Source organism: Urtica dioica, chromosome 2 (assembly GCF_054948205.1).
Source record: "Urtica dioica subsp. dioica isolate 48M chromosome 2, U.dioica_male_clone48M_v1_H2, whole genome shotgun sequence".
NCBI classification, from domain to species: Eukaryota; Viridiplantae; Streptophyta; class Magnoliopsida; order Rosales; family Urticaceae; genus Urtica; species Urtica dioica.
Window position 1 is genome coordinate 33,741,772 of NC_142757.1, and position 16,531 is coordinate 33,758,302.

At 37.7% G+C, this 16,531-nt stretch overlaps 3 protein-coding genes and 1 long non-coding RNA gene across 8 annotated transcripts; 3 read left to right on the top strand and 1 right to left on the bottom strand.

Moving 5' to 3' along the window:
- Window positions 1-774: 774 nt before the first annotated feature.
- On the top strand, window positions 775-4,185 carry LOC149404475 (uncharacterized). 5 transcript variants are annotated; one of them, XR_016293910.1, is made up of 3 exons: window positions 775-1,088; window positions 1,562-2,163; window positions 3,456-4,137. XR_016293910.1 is itself a non-coding variant. In XM_089601953.1 (2 exons), exons 1-2 carry the CDS (start codon window positions 943-945, stop codon window positions 1,578-1,580), a joined length of 165 nt encoding a protein of 54 aa, XP_089458079.1. In that variant the 5' UTR covers window positions 775-942; the 3' UTR covers window positions 1,581-1,912. The 5 variants fall into 5 exon arrangements, 1 of the variants encoding a protein (XP_089458079.1); XR_016293911.1 differs by lacking the exon at window positions 3,456-4,137 and adding an exon at window positions 2,751-3,426; XR_016293912.1 differs by having other exon boundaries at window positions 945-1,092; window positions 3,456-4,184.
- Window positions 4,186-6,823: 2,638 nt separating this feature from the next.
- On the top strand, window positions 6,824-8,531 carry LOC149404476 (uncharacterized). Its single transcript, XM_089607544.1, has 3 exons — window positions 6,824-7,484; window positions 7,580-8,358; window positions 8,463-8,531. The coding sequence occupies exons 1-3, from the start codon at window positions 6,875-6,877 to the stop codon at window positions 8,529-8,531; spliced, it is 1,458 nt and encodes a 485-aa protein (XP_089463670.1). The 5' UTR covers window positions 6,824-6,874.
- Window positions 8,532-8,572: 41 nt separating this feature from the next.
- On the top strand, window positions 8,573-8,999 carry LOC149404477 (uncharacterized). Its single transcript, XR_016293835.1, has 3 exons — window positions 8,573-8,628; window positions 8,703-8,778; window positions 8,874-8,999. It is a non-coding gene; the product is annotated as an uncharacterized LOC149404477 (long non-coding RNA).
- A 3,239-nt stretch (window positions 9,000-12,238) lies between these two features.
- LOC149404478 (large ribosomal subunit protein eL15z-like) lies at window positions 12,239-14,635 on the bottom strand. The gene is made up of 4 exons (XM_089606841.1): window positions 14,481-14,635; window positions 14,001-14,167; window positions 13,219-13,416; window positions 12,239-12,750 (listed from the first exon to the last, which is right to left on the bottom strand). The coding sequence occupies exons 1-4, from the start codon at window positions 14,557-14,559 to the stop codon at window positions 12,505-12,507; spliced, it is 690 nt and encodes a 229-aa protein (XP_089462967.1). The 5' UTR covers window positions 14,560-14,635; the 3' UTR covers window positions 12,239-12,504.
- Window positions 14,636-16,531: the final 1,896 nt, after the last annotated feature.

The window sequence follows — 16,531 nt, forward strand, 5'->3', positions numbered from 1 at the left end:
GTTATTATTTTTTTATTGGTATAAATTGTAGAGTCATATGCATATAATTTGTTGTGAACTGATTTTATAATTTATTTCAAAAATTGTTAAAAAAAAAAAAAAAACCTCCGATGGTCAACTAATGATAATTTGTAGTGAGATCCAATTAATTTGTTATAAAACTATAGTTCATATTCAAGAAATAAAATACATTTGTAAACAAAATAAATATAAAAATAAAGCAACCAAAATTTTTACTCAATAAACATAGAGTTAGTTCAAGTTTAAATGTAAAGCATATATATAAATAAAATAAAAAGAGAACACAATATAAATATAAAGATTGGGAAAAATAAAAGCTATTTTTTTATATTAATTTGATTTATTTTAAGGACAATTAGACTAATAGTCTAATAGTTCACTTTCTTTTTAAAATATAAACAAAGTTTTATTTTATTAGAGAAATAGTCAAGCATGTCGAAGTTAATTAAATTAAATGTTCAGTTAATTAAATTAACTTTTTAGTTAATTTAATTAACTTTGTACAACTGAACTATATAAAATAAAATTTAGATTAGATCCTAAAAAAAATGACTAATTATAACAAATACTTTTTTATTATTATTATTATTAATAATATGGCCTTGACTTGAGTCTAGTGTATATATGTACACCCATTCACCATTAACACTGAACTCATAGTTAAATTTATCCAAGAGTTTGAATTTTTTTTTAATCGCGAGTTTTAAATTTTAATACAAGAGATTTTAATTAATAAGAAAAGAGTACAAAAAAAGAGAGGCCTTCTTTAAACTTGTTTAGTCGCGCAGTGTAATCGTTGTCGACAAACCCAATCGATCGGATCTCTCTTAAACGTCCGTACCACAACCCTCTCCTCAACACTAAGCAAGTCTCACGCATCAAGCGACTAGTGTGGTTTCAAGGATCTAAATCTTAGGGTCGATGGGCGTGATGGAGGTGGGACCGCCGAGTCCGGTGAGGTACATGGTCGGAGCGGCGATTATGATCGTCGGAATTGTGTTGCCTCTTGGTTACATGATGCTCCGAAACAAGCGCGTTCCTTCTTCTTCTTCTTACTCCAAACAGACGTAGGTCTGCTTGAATTGTCATTACATTTTGAAATCTGTATGAGCCTAGTCATGATTGGTATTGTTGTAGAAACTTTAACTGATTTTTTTTTTTTGGCGCGGTTTAATTGAAATTTGATTTGTTACAGTACCGTTTTCTGGAGTATCTTCGACCAAAATTTGGAATCTAAAAATAGTGGACGAAATTGATAAGATAGGATTGTCATTATTTTTTATTTTTTTTTCAATTTTCGCTTTAACTTTTTGTAATTGGTTTGAGGTTCTCGAAAATTGCATTTGAGTAGAACTGAGTAGAGGAATCTTTGAAATGCTGATTTTGAAAGATCATCTGTTCATAAACTTGTTCAAGTTACTTGGAATTGCCATTTGACAGTAGTCTTTTTGGGCTTAAAGGAGATCGTAGACATTGAAATCAAACTAATTCTTGGACTTTTCTAATCTTTTTGTTTTTCCATTTTTTGTGGGTATTTCAGGAACAAAGTTTTGATATAGAGGTTATAGGAAACCGAGAGCTGTTCGGATTAAAATATTCCTGGTTAAGATGGATATTCAAAAGGCATCGAGGAATCTACAGAAGCAAAAAATGTAAATTGCATTCAAAACTCTGATTTGTATCGTATCTGTTCAGGAATTCAATTCTATATTACAATGTGATCGAAGTCACGTTCGGGTTGGTTTATTTATTTTTTATTTTTTGTTTGTCTCTGTGTATGTCGGTGTCTCTATTCGTTGGTTGAAATCAAACCTGGCTATGTTTTCTTTAATTTTTTTAGCAAATTGAGTTTGATTAAAGTTTGTGAGGAAAAGAATGTATGATTGGCTTCTGTGACCGGGTTCTGAATCCTCATATATCATGGAGAGTATGAAAAAACTTATTATCAGACAGGATTGAAATAGAAACAAGAGAAATGAAGACTGTGAGGATTGTATGTATATGAAATCGAGGAAGTGCAGAATTGGAAGTATCTGAGTTCATGGCATGTCAAGTAGTAGCGCCATCTCCATCGCCGACCCTCGCGTTCCTTCTCAAGGTCTCGCTCTCGACTTGGCTCGCTCTCACGATTGGCCTATCAAGGTATTCCTTGCTATTTGTTTCGCTGCAATCTTATAATAGGTTGGAATCTTGTGTTTTGGAACCCTGATTATTTTTTCCTCCTGATCTGATTACTTTTTGGGGATTTTTGAGGCTTGTTTTTTTTTACTAGAGTTGATCAAATGCCCAGGAATAAAACTTTGCTAATTTTGGAGATGTAGTGATTGTACCTCAAGATACTCAAAGAGCTTGAACTGTGCTGTTTTTATTCGTGGAAATTTCCTTTTGTTTGTGATAATTAAACGAGCATACAATTCATAGATATCTATTTGAATTATAGTCTTAACAGTACCTGTAAATCAAGCCAGAAAGAAATTATAACTTGATTTTTACAGAGGGTAACTTAATCTTAAGACAATGCGTGTCATCTTTACTTTATTGTGATTTTGATTCTTAGTTGCAGTGTTTCTTAGGTGATGAAATTAGGGTCCAACTCTCGAAATAAACGATCATTTGGTGGTTGTGTAAAGTAGTTAGAACTCTAGAATATGTACACTTATTAGTTGCACTTGGTCATTCTTATGCTTACATGAAATTAGTGATTGAAATGTGTTTGATTTCTAAAACAGGACTAGACTTCCTCAGGCCAATCTTTTGCGGCCGCTGAAAGGCATAGAAACCATCAATGCGCATCTAGATTGCTTGGCCATTGTTGTAATTATGATAGGAGTCATGAAATATGAAATTATGATAGAAGTCATGAAACCATCAACTAAATGATGGTTCCTCTACTACCAAATCGTGAAACAGGCAACCTTTTGCGTTCGGTCTGTAATTCTACGGATTAGGTTTCAGTATTACGGGTCATGTAAAAAAAACCATTGTAACACAGCTTTTGCCATTTTTTGATATATAATAATTCTTTCTTAAAAAAATGTTGGTTCCTCGACTGCTACCAAATCAAACCTCAGCAAAAGCAACTTTTATATTTTAAGATGACAGTAGCATGTTATTTATTTCATATAGTGAACCAACTTTTTATTTAGGTCTACCAAATGACATATATAATGAAGTACCTCCAAGTTTTTGTCGCACAGACCATGATGGTATCTTGCTGTTTATAGAGAGTAAATGTGTGATGGCAAAAATGAACGTGTTAGAATGGTAGTGTATGATAAAATTCATAAGAGCTTTCATTTTATTTTACTCGATTCTTGTATATACTGAATTACACACTAGTTATATGGTGGAACTTTTCAAAGATTATTCACCGTGTAGCATGAGCAATAAGCAGCTTTTTTTTTCTTTTTTTTTTTTTTTTCTCTCTCTCTCAGGTGCTATGTAAATTTCCGAGAGGAACTGGTATGTACCAAGGAAAAGGAATAGATGAAAAACACTCTTATTTTTTTACGTTTCCATGTTTCTAATTAGACTGTGTTCAAGAATTCTTGAGACAGGGTACTTTGTCACTTGTGCTTTAAGCCAATAAAAAAAGAGTTACAAATGAAGTCTCTGAGTGCAGATGATTCAAAAAAGAGTCAAACTCTAATCTCTAGTATAATCCTCCTTTAAACGGATTTGAACCTTTCTTTCTCAATGCATCATTATACGGAAGTTGATTAATAACATGAAGCATCCATGCTTTATATGATGTATAGGTGCTCAGAGTTTTCTTCTTAAATAAGAGGTATAATTGCCGATGATGATTCTGCCACAACTGTCAAGTGAATTGTTTGCTAAAGGCTACACAATATGTCACTCATATACCAAAGTTGTGTCATTTTTAGGATAGGGGAGGTGATTGATGAAGATGTACACATTTTATCTAATGCTCTGAATGAAGCCAATGGCATGTGAGACCTACAGATATGGTTCCTTAACATTCCACCATTTGCTCTATTAGCCTCTCTTGGCTAAAAGGCTCAAATCATGTACCACAAACAGAGAAGCCGTCACACGTAACATACTCAGCTGATTATTCCAGTTTTCTTCATCACAGAACAGCTTTTTGTCAGCTTCTTAATTTGTTATCTGATTCTGTCTAATGAAAACTTCAGCAGAATGTTCAGGGTGATATACTAGAGCATAAGTTTGCTTTTAAGGTTTGGCTTTTATCCCTTTCCCTTGGGTCATATTGTAAGACCATTTATTGACACTTATATGGTCCAAACTCCAAATGCCTCTTATAGTCTTTAATTTGTTCAAAAAATTAGGTAAATAGCCAACTAAAACGATTGGAATTACTATATAGCCAACGTTTCGTAAATTTTAAGTAAATAGTAATAAAGATGACATGTCCTAATAAATAGATGTGTCTATTTACCGAAGATTTACTTTTGTAAATATATGAAAATGACTATTTATCTAAGATTTACGAAACGTTGGTTATTTAGCAATGTCAAACCGTAAATGTGAATTTTTACCTGACGGACTTGTTATATTTATGGTAGCACATTCTATGCAGCGTAGATAGACGCTATAAGAAAGGTTGTTCGTGTTTTGGATATGATTTTCAACTCCTTTGCACAGCACATGCGATATCCACTATACTAGTTGATCGTTATACAGGGCCAACATTTACAGGCAAACTGATTTACATACAGGTGCTACTAAACAACCGTGAAAACCGATACATGCTTCTACATTAAAGGGAGATCAATTATTATGGACTTATTTTCTCCATTTAAACTTTGAGAAATAAATGAACGTTGATAGTTGCAACTCCATGCTCTAGAGAAGGGAAATTTACACGTACAGCATAGTCACTGTGTATACTCTCCTAAATCAATTTTCACTTGAAAAACATCTGTGATGAATAGAAAATCAGTTTGCCTGTAAATGGTCTAGTATAAGGATTCAAGTGGCATAGTGGAAACTGCTTTTTGATGTGCAAAGGAGTTGACAATTATATCCTTTTGGTCCTGTTTTCATTGTGAAAAGAGATGGATGATGTGTATGGATCAAGGATTTAAATACCGGGGGAACCGGACGGGAACCGGTCCGGTTCCCCCTTTTTGAAGCTACCCGGCACCGGAACCACCAAAACCGGAGTTTTCCGGTGGTTCCGGGGGATCCGGACCGGGATCCCGGCCCGGTCCAGCTAAAAAAAAAAACAAAACCGGGTATAAATACCCGGTTAACCTAAAAAAAAAAACATTAGGACGGTAAGCTCGAGACCATATCCCGGCGCGACCCATAGCAAATTTTCCAGCTTCCCGACCGGATCCCGCCGTCTCGCCCATTTCCCGACGCGTCGAAGGCTAAAGCTGCCCAGATCCCCCCGGTAAACGACTTCCCGGTGAGCTTCCCGGCCAATTTTTTTTTTGGTTGATTTTGAGTTTAAATCTTGAAATTTCTTGATATATTTAATACCTGACGAGCTTTTCATTCTTGGAGACCATCTAGGAGAGAGAGAGAGAGAGCTCAAATCTGACCCTTCAAAACCCTAACATTAGCATCGGAAGATTTGCTCAACTTTAGCTCTGACTTTCTCATGTTTCTCTATTTTCATAGCTCTCTATTTCTCTCTCTCTAGCTTTTTTTTTCTTTTCTTGCCAATCTCAAGTCTGAACCAAGGATTGAAAAACCGGGGGAACCGGACCCCTTTTTGAAGCTAACCGGCACCGGAACCACCAAAACCGGAGTTTTCCGGTGGTTCCGGGGGAACCGGGCCGGGATCCGGGTGGGAACCCGGTTCCCATTTCCCGGCCCGGTTCAGTTAAAAAAAAAGGAAAACCCGGCTATAAAAGCCGGGATCCCGTTTGTAATTCCTCATTCGTGTCGGTTTTAGGGCTCGAGCTTCCCGACGCCGCGCAGCCCAATTCTTCCCAGATCCCGGTCGGATCCCGCCAAGCCGGCCTCTTCCCGACGCGAACACGGCCAATTCTCACGACTTCCCGTCGGTTCCCGCCCTTCCCGGTGAGGATCCCGTCCTTTTTGAGTTTTTTTATGATTTTGAGTTTAAATCTTGAAATTTGTTGATGATTCTTGAAGATTAACTATAATTTGATAGTTATGACTACTTAGTGAGCATGAATGTAGTTTTTATTTAGAGTTTGTGTTGATGTTTGTAATTTTTTTGTATTTAATGATTTAATCCGAATTATTTATTAATTTTGGGATTAGTTAGTGATGATTAAGCTTATGTAAACTTGTTTATTGATTTATGAAGAAATTGTTATGAATTGTTTTTAATTTTAGAGTTTGTGGTGATGTTTATAATTTTTTTGGTAATTAATCCGAATTATTTGATTATTTTGTGATTAGTTAGTGATGGTTAAGGTTATGTAAACTTGTTTATTGATTTATGAAGAAATTTTGTGACTTGTTTTTAATTTTAGAGTTTTTGTGTTGATGTTTGTAATTTTTTTGGATTTAATCCGAATTATTTGATTATTATGTGATTAGTTAGTGATGATTAAGGTTATGGATTATGTAAACTTGTTTATTGATTTATGAAGAAATTTTGTGACTTGTTTATAATTTTAGAGTTTTTGTGTTGATGTTTGTAATTTTTTTTGGATTTAATCCGAATTATTTGATTATTATGTGATTAGTTAGTGATGATTAAGGTTATGGATTATGATGAACTTGTTTATTGATTTATGAAGAAATTTTGTGACTTGTTTTTAATTTTAGAGTTTTTGTGTTGATGTTTGTAATTTTAGAGTTTTTGTGTATATTACAAGTTGATAATTAGTTAGTGATACTGTGTAAATGTTATTTGTTCATTTGTAGATTACAAGTTGCAAGAATGTCGGCCCCCGACCCAGCTAGGAAGTATTGCACACCTATTCCCGGGAAAAGTAGCGGCCACAAGTGCATATTTTGCGAGCACAATATGGGAGGTGGCGGCATCACGAGAGTGAAAAACCACCTAGCCCATGTAGACCCAACGAGGAGTGTCAAATTCTGTGAGAAAGTCCCTCCTGAAGTGAGAGAAGAGATGCAAGCTTTACTTCAAGGCAATGTCGTAAAAAAGAAGAACAAAAAGTCGTTGGACGCTACGCTTCAAAAGACATTGACTAAGAATGTCGGCGTGGAAGAATCAGACGAAGAAGACTACGAAGCGCAATTACGAGCAGCTATGAAGAGGTCAAGACAAGAGGCGGCTAAGACGGAATGGGAGGCTCGGATGATGTCGGGGCCCGGCAGTGGTTCTACGGCAAAATCTCCACCAGCTGCTCCGTCATTATATAAGTCAGCGAGTGCGAAGCAAACAAAAATCGATGAGATCGTGGATCCGAAGAAGAGAACGTGGCTCGGAAGGCACATAACAAAATTCTTTGTTCACCAACATATGCCGGCGAGTAAGGCCGCCTCGCATGAGTTCAAAAACATGATAGCGTCCGCTCAAGACTTGGGTAATCCTCAATTTGTGATAAGTAATTTTATTTTCATATTGTCGAATCGCATGAGTTCTTGAAACGTTAACATGATGTATATTGACATATTGCAGGTCCAGGCGTTCCTATACCAACTCCGTATGAAATTCATAACAAATACCTCGATATGGAGGTTGCAGATGCGGAGAACTACCTTGACGAACAAAAGAAGCGGTGGGTAAAATACGGCTGCACCATACTCACTGATGGTTGGACGGGGCCGACCAGACTGAGCATCATAAACATTATGGTTTATTGTGCTGGTGCAACGGTGTTCTTAAAGTCCGTTGATGCATCAAAGCACACGAAAACAGGGGAGTACATCTACGGAATACTGAGGTCAGCGCTAAAAGAAATCGGAAGACAGAATGTCGTCCAAGTTGTGACCGAAAACGGCTCGAACTACAGGAGTGCCGGGTTGAAATTACAACGCAAGTACCATGTGTACTGGACACCTTGCGCTGCACATTGTCTAGATCTGATGTTTGAAGATATTGGGAAGAGAGATAGTGTTAAGCAAACTATCAAATCTGCGAGGGATGCGACTAAGTTCATCTACAACCACGGCACTGTGTTGTCCAAGTTACGGGAGACATCCCCAGGTGAAATCATCCGTCCCGGCGCAACAAGATTTGCCACAAACTACCTAGCTCTCAGAAGTCTCCGAGAGAAGAGAGCTGCGTTGAGGACGATGTTCAGTAGTCAATGGTGGGATGATTCCAAATTGAGTGCAACTCCTACAGGTACATCCATAGCCGAGACTTGTTTAAATCCCAGATTCTGGCATTCGGTGGACGAAGTGTGTGCCATATTCGAGCCGATGTACACCACTCTTCGATTAGTGGACACTGAGGTGCATCCCACGATGGGATTACTATACTACGTCTTCCACGAGATGAGAAAGAAGTTGGAAGCGATGAATGGGAAGAAATGGGTTGTCGACATCGTGAACCACAGATGGAGTACTCAAATGGAACATCCATTACACATTGCAGCTTTCTTCCTAAATCCAAAGTTGCTGTTTAACCCGGATATCCACATGGACAATACCCACATGGCAGTTGTGACAAGGGTGTTCGACTTCTTGCATCAGGATCTTGATGGGTCAACTCTTGGGAGAGAGGTATAAAACTATAAATTGTTACAAGCTATATCACATTATGAATATACGAGTCTTATTTGATTTTCTAATTACAGTTAATCGCATTTCGAGACGCTCGAGGGGACTTCTCACAACGAAGTGCTATTTCGGCACGAGGCACCCTTTGTGCAAGTAAGTTTGTGAGATGAATTGTATGCATTAAGCCATTAACTATGTCATGGAATGGTAATAAATGACATGATATGATTTATGTCACATGATTGCAGGTGAGTGGTGGGAGCTTTACGGAAATTGGACCCCGACTTTACAGACGTTGGCTATTCGAATTTTGTCACAAACTGCATCCGCCTCCGCTTGTGAGAGGAATTGGAGTACATTTGCCCTCGTCCACACAAAACAAAGGAACCGTCTAGCGTACTCCAGACTCGAGAAGCTTGTTTTCTGCTCGTACAACATGAAGTTGCAGCTCCGAGAAGAAACTCGGATTCACGACAACAACCTCAACCCCCTGGATCCTTTGGATATCATCGAACGAGCTTTCGAACGCTCGGGGAACGACAATGAAGGAGACGACGAAATGCTCCGCTGGATTGACGAAGTTCACATGGACGACGTCAACCAGAACCCGGATCCGGCAGTAGCTGAAGCGGCTCGAGATATTGGACTTGATCCGGAGCGAGTGCTGAACGAGGACGTCCAACCTCAACGCGGATCCGGAGACAGTTCGGGTTCAGATGGCGGAGGTTCAAGCCGTAGATCAAGCGGAGCAGGTGGAGGTGCAGGTGACGGTGGATCAGGGGGAGGTGCTGGAGGTTCCTATCGGTCTGGGGGTTCCTTTACTGCTGGAGGCACCTCATTTGGTGATGTCGGCGGTTCTCAGCTTGGATACGCACCATCGCAAGAAGATTTTGATCGTCTTCATCACCCTGCCTTTTTTTATTCAGGATACGGGCGCGGAGGTCAGGGCGGAGGTATGAATGATGCCATGTCATTTACGTCTAGCAATGACGTTGATGACTTGTCCTACAACTTCGGATCGGTATCAATTGGTCCTCAAGGCACAGAATCATCTTATGATGACGGATCTTCCAGTTACAACTACCAGGACTCCTATGCATCAACTTACGCTCCCGAAACGGTGCAACCAGTTCCAGGTTATCCCCTCCACTCCATGACTGTTGGTTCATCTCAGTATGAGTACGACTATCACTTGAACAGGTACTTTAGTGCATATGCTCATTACATGACTTGGTATGATTACTGTATGACCGCTGCATACGGTCGCTTTGAGTAGTCATTTGTATCCCTCCTATGTTGAATTTGTTGAACAATAGTATTTGGTAGATTGTGTTGAACTTTATCATTTTGGTTATTGAACTTAGTTTTTGTTGTGTTTGTAATTTGGTAGTGTGTTGAAACATTGTACACTATTTTTAATTTTATGAATTTTATCCTACGTACTTTGTATGTTTTTTTGTATATTTCTTTTCTGAATTCCCCTCGGTAAATACCGGTATTTGACGGTATTCCTCTACGGTAACGGTAAGTTCAACGGTACCGGTTTCCTTTTTTTTCTCGCTTCCCCCGGTATTCCTTTACGGTACGGGCGGTTCCCCCTAAATTCGAAGGCTCGGAACGGTAACGGTAACGGTATTTCGATCCTTGGTCTGAACACGGTGCTAACGTGGAGATGCATTTTTTGGTTTTATTTTGAGAAAATTGGGAAAGCCTTGTAGTCTAATTTGCTGTCGTAATCAAGTCAATGACCTTTTTGACTGCTACGGAAAGCAAATGTGAAAATCATTTTCTAATTTGTCGATTGTCCTCGTCTTTTTTGGAATCGTTGATAATCAATTAAAAAATAATAAATACACAAATTAATTAATATTAATAGCCTACCGTTTATTTAAATTCTATATTCGGTGACATAAAATTATGATGCAAAACACTTGAAACATAATAAAAAACTTATAATATGCCACTATTTCAATTCAAATCTCATACATATACTAAATAATTTGTGTATCATAATTAAAGACAAATATATAAAAAGCCACTATTTAAATATTAACTCAGGATATTTGGTAAATCTGTATGTCATACATATCTTCAAACCCCGTATGCTGAAAGTTAATATTAGAGAAATACCGTACTAAATAAAATGAGTTCCTAAATCATACGTACTTTGTATGTTTTTTTGTATATTTCTTTTTTGAATTCCCCTCGGTAAATACGGTATTTGACGGTATTCCTCTACGGTAACGGTAAGTTCAACGGTACCGGTTTCCTTTTTTTTCTCGCTTCTCCCGGTATTCCTTTACGGTACGGGGGGTTACCAGTAAATTCGAAGGCTCGGAACGGTAACGGTAACGGTATTTCGATCCTTGGTATGGATAAACGCACATGGATGAAGACAGCATCAACCTCAGGAATGGACTCGAACATGTCACCACCACCATGGGTCAACCCACTGCAAGTTTTTTAGAGACAAAAGTACATGACCCCTTCACAAATAATGTTGAATCCCAGAAAGTGGTGACGATGAGATGTAAACCGGGAATAGGCGACCACCTTGGGAAAGTCGAAGCTGATGGGACACATGAATCCGGTCAAGATCAAGCATCATAATGGACTTTTGACCCAAAAAATTATCAAAAAAGCCCTTCCAAACAAATCTTATCATAATTTATTGTATCTTATCGTAACTCGTCATAACTCTTTAACCATCTTATTTCATCGTAATCCATCTTAATTTTTTTTTTAATTCACAGTAAAATTGGTTCAAAAGTCTTGAAAGAGCTTTTTTGTCTGTTTTTTTTTTTTTTGTCAAAAGTCAATTATTAGATATTTTGCAATTAGAAGGTCCATCTTTGATATTTACACACTTAAAAAAAAGGTAAATTTCTCATTACAAACCAGTATCAAATAAAAAGAGGTTCTTAACAAAATTAATAATGAAAAGACTTTATAGTCCTCCCTTCTTGTCTCTCCTAGTCTGTCAGAAGGGCTGGGTCTCTCGGGCCTGGGGCGACGTAGTCATTGACATGGCTCGAACCATTAGATCCGGAGAAACATAAAAGGCAAAAATACTAATTGAACTGATTATTCATCAGCCTGTTACATCCAGAGCGGCAGATCTTCATGAGAACCAGAGGGGGATATATCGCCACTGAATTTAAGAAGAAAAAAAAATTGCATAGATTTCTGTTCATGCCCTCCCAAAAAAAAAAAAAAAAAAAAAAAAAAAAAAAAAAACTGGTTCCATTAGCCATTCCAACTGGAAAATAAGTTTCAAGGTTTTAAAAAGATTCTTATCATATCAGCTGCTACAATCTTTATTGACCTTTAAAATGCTATTATTCATCACACTGTTTGCTTTACATGTTTAGGAAGTGAAGCAGATGGCTGTAAACTGTGTACAGCATCGTCCAATTCAAATGGCTTTTTTTTTTGCTCTGATCCAATTCAAATTGCTTACCACATGGCTTAGCAGCTTGTATGTCTGATTTTTTTTTTTTTTTTTTTTAAGATGAAGGTTTAATTAATCAGACAAGCATTCCAAGATCTCAAAGACGGCTATGTCAACGAAAAACTTCGGGCACAAAACTAATATAGAACACGAGACGCTTGACACAATTAGAATTCAATATCTCATAGTTTATATTAAGGTAATGGAGAAACAAAACAAAGTGTAGCATATTCACTTCAAAATTGTACTACTAGAAAACATTAGGTTGGGTGAAAAAGAAAAAAAAAAAAGAAAAGAAAGAAAAGTAAATCAATTCCAAAAATGCAAAAGGCAAGAGAGTGACAACTACAATAACGTCCTTCCTGATCAAGGCAATCTCCAATAATAAACGACGAATAAAAGAAAGGCAGAGCAAGCAGTGCGAGTCTTCAACGGTAACGCTTGAGGGAGAGAGTGTTGTTTCTCTTCCAGGTGGCCCTGCGAGAAGGCCTCTGCTTGTGGTTCAAGTGTCCCTTTCCGCGCAGACCTCTGTACTTCTTTCCGGCGGAGGTGAGGCCTCGAAGCTCTCTGTGCTTGTGCACCGGGTTGCACAGCCAGTTGATCCTCGGGTCATTGCGAATCGCGTTGTGGGCCACGTCCACCATGATCACCTCGAAATACTTGTAAGTAGAGTCCTATCACATAGCACCCAACAACATATTGTTAGCAGTTTCAATGGATGATATAATAAAGAGTCCATTAGGTATATAGCCATATTTACAGTATCACATTGCTATATAGCCAACGTTTCGTAAATCTTAAGTAAGAAGTCACGTTCATGTATTTACACGCGTAAATTTACGTAAATACCCCATAATTTAAAAAAAAAAAAAAAGAAACAGCAGACTTTATATTAAAAATCACGGCAAAGCCGGAGAACAAGAACAAAGAGTACAAAAAAAAACCAGAAACAAAACATAAGCCCTTAAATAAATACCCCACTATTTTATTTCAATGAAAGGGCAAATCAGGAATGCCACGTCATGTTTGTGACTATTTACCTAAGATTTACGAAACGTTGGCTATAAAACAATTTCAAACGTTTTAGTTGGCTAGTTACCTAATTTTTTGTATAATAAATTTGAAATGGTTAAGGATGGTACCTCGTTCAGCCAGTAAGAGTTGAGAACCCTGAGACCTCCGATCTTGCGGCCGGCGCGTTCCTCGGCGACAGACCTCTTGCTGCGTTGGAATTTCAGCTGAGTGACTCCCTGGTTCGTGGGCTTTCCGTAGACGATACCCTTGGACACTGGCCTCTTACGCCCACCACGCCTCACTCGCACACGGTAAATCACGTAACCCTAATCGAATCCACCAATGTGTTATTAGTACACGCACACAGATAGCACCATCGTGTTCACAACACAAGAACACAACTCGAGCGTCAATAAACAAACCCAACAACAAAGGACATTCACTAGTGACGGTAAAACCAAACAACTGATTAGCTGTGACCCTTAGTGATGAGACACCCTCAACATGTGATTCAACTAGATACGTATATATCTGGTACGATGACGACTCACTTGCATAATTAATTAGTTGAAACTGATCATCAACAAACATGAATTTCAAATGCCGATACTGGATACCACCCAGAGAAAAAAGGGACACTAATGCGCACCAAAGCCAACACAACACCAACAATATTTTTTTATGAACACACTATTGAGGAAAGAGTGAACAACAAAAACATGAATATACTGGTAACGAAAACACATTCGCCCATTTGGAACTCGTAATCAACAACAAGGATGAATTCCGAATGACACCAATCCGAACCAAAGCAGCATACAGTAAGACAGCAAAACAAACAACAAATTAATGGAAACACAGTTTGGTCAAGAGTGGTAATATTATAATAATAATAATAATAATAATATACCTGCTTGGCCTTGTAGCCGAGACGGCGAGCCTTGTCGGGGCGAGTGGGCCTTGTGACGCGGACAATGGAGGGGTGTTGGCGGTATTCCCAGCACCTCACTCTCTGCAAGAACCTCATCACATCCGATTGCTTCTTCCTCCATAGCTCCGACACGTACTTGTAAGCACCTTCAATTTTTATTATTATTCAACCCAAAACTTCATTATTAACTTTCAACCATCTTAAAAAGAAACAACCACCGCTGGCTTGTTTATGTAACAGTTGATTATTACTTATTTGTGTGAAACAGATCTAAGAGCGAGGCACTTGAATTTGTAAGCCTCTGAAAGCCAATCACCAGAAAATTTAGACGGTTCTCGGAACTACGAATCTAAACAGAACGGTTCTCGGAACTACGAAGCTAAACAGAACGGTTCTCGGAACCCTAAGCGGCATATACTTTATGGAATCAAATTCAGACGGGAGAGATGAGAGACTTACCCATTGGATCGAAATGAGTTGCGACGGGGTTTTGGCTACGGTGTGACTTTGTGAGCAGATTAAGGTTTTGGAGGAACATTTACTTGTACATTGTCAAGAGGCCAGAATTCTGGGCCTTGGACTTGGGTGTAAGTCTCCAACTATCCCATTTAAGTAGGCCCAAATAAGGGTTCTTACTGCGAGAAAAATTACAATGCAACGATGATAATAGGGAAATAGCCACAAGTAGTAGAAGAAATAGCCACAACGATGATATTAGTTTCAATACTATTGATCAAAATAAATCAAAACATAATTTTGAAGTAGTAGTGGATCTCATGTCATTTTTTTTTTCTTTTGTATCTCTCAGCGTCATTGTTGATGTCGGATTTCGGTCCCTCAACAATCACGAGACTTTATAATATATTTTTATGTAGTAGAGGAAATAGCCACAACGATGATATTAGTTTTAAAGTACTGATCAAAATAAATCAAAACATAATTTTGAACATTTGTAGTAGTGGATCTCATGTAAAATGTCCATATTACCATGTCATTTCATTTTTTTTCTCATTTATTTTCTTTTTCATTTCTACACTTATTTTCAAATTTCATTTTTTCTTTTTCTTTTTTTCATATAAGGCGGTGAAGGTAGCGAATATTTTTTTTTTCTTATTTTGTATCTCTCAGCGTCGTTGTTGATGTCGGATTTCGGTCCCTCAACAATCACGAGACTTTATAATATATTTGTGTATCGTATTTATTTGTATCTATGTGGATCTTAAGAATTCGTCGTAATAGAACTGAAATAAAGCTTAAATATATCAAAAATAATAACAATAAATAAATAAATAAGCGAATCAATTGATTTTTTTGCAAGCTGATCGAACTTAGTACAACTGGGGTCGAGCTCGACGAACTAAGAAGTGACGAGCTGAACAAAGTTTAAGCACAAATTCGAAATAAAATAACATAGTCAAATAATGAAAATCACGTAATCACATAGGAACTAATCTAATCTTCTTCTATCTATAGATGAGATTGTTGTCGTTCTGTCGTCGATCTGGTGGACACGTGGTCGGTCTGGATGACTCCGAGGTGCCACATGCTGGATGACTTGAACTGGAGTGGCAAGAAGATAGGCTGGAGATCGCTTCTTCCGGGCTGACATCTGTTGGGAAATGAGGGGGGTATCGGACATGAACAATTACTCCAACACCACTCGTCAGTGAAGCACGTAGGATATCAGACATGAACAATCGCTCTAATACCACTTGTTGGAGAAACACGAGTGGTATCGGACACGAACAATCGCTCCAATACCATTTGTTGTAATTATGTGCTCACCTTGATAACCATATAAGTTGTGGAATAAATTAATTATACTAACAAGAGCCAATTAAATGTATAGTTATCTAACATGATCAAGATTTACTTTATTAATTAAATAATGAAAGCATTCAAACATGTCAAGCAACCAATAACAACAAAGAACAAGGTTCATAGAGAACTTACGGATTGGGCTCACGAACAAAAACTTCAAGCTTTCTCAATCCGTCTTCAAACACCTTGATCTCCTTCTTCAAGCTTTCAGATCCTTGTACTCCTCTTGGTGACACCGTAGTCTTCCGAAACGTAATCTTCGGACGAATAAAGAAAGCCAGCGTGGGACCACACTCTTTAATCTCACACAATCAAGAAACAATGTTGTTTCAAGATCTCACTCTTGTTTTCTAAGAACGGAATAAATTAATTCCAAGGGGAGAGAGAGAGAGAGAGAGAGAGAGAGAGAGAGAGAGAGAAGTCGGTCACAAACTATCTTGGGCGAATTTTTGGTCTTCCAAAAGCTTATTTTTCTTTTCTCATGAACCCATATTTATAGTAGTGCAAATGATATATTCTTGGTAGTTTCCAAAATATATTATTTCCTTTTATTGTGTTCACACTAGTGGATCAAAGCTTAGCCATTGGATCTCATCTCATGAATCCTACTTTATCTCTTAGCTATCAGATCAATATCTACGAGATTTTATTTTATGTTTAAATAAAGAATATTTAATTATGAGAGAATA

Coding starts and splice junctions, on each gene's coding strand:
- LOC149404475 (XM_089601953.1), top strand. CDS start 943: ATGGGCGTGATGGAGGTGGGACCGCCGAGTCCGGTGAGGTACATGGTC.
- LOC149404476 (XM_089607544.1), top strand. CDS start 6,875: ATGTCGGCCCCCGACCCAGCTAGGAAGTATTGCACACCTATTCCCGGG. Junction 7,485..7,579: donor AGCGTCCGCTCAAGACTTGG/GTAATCCTCAAT, acceptor GACATATTGCAG/GTCCAGGCGTTCCTATACCA. Junction 8,359..8,462: donor TTCGATTAGTGGACACTGAG/GTGCATCCCACG, acceptor CGTGAACCACAG/ATGGAGTACTCAAATGGAAC.
- LOC149404478 (XM_089606841.1), bottom strand. CDS start 14,559: ATGTTCCTCCAAAACCTTAATCTGCTCACAAAGTCACACCGTAGCCAA. Junction 14,168..14,480: donor AACTCATTTCGATCCAATGG/GTAAGTCTCTCA, acceptor TAAAAATTGAAG/GTGCTTACAAGTACGTGTCG. Junction 12,751..13,218: donor ACTCTTACTGGCTGAACGAG/GTACCATCCTTA, acceptor GCTATGTGATAG/GACTCTACTTACAAGTATTT.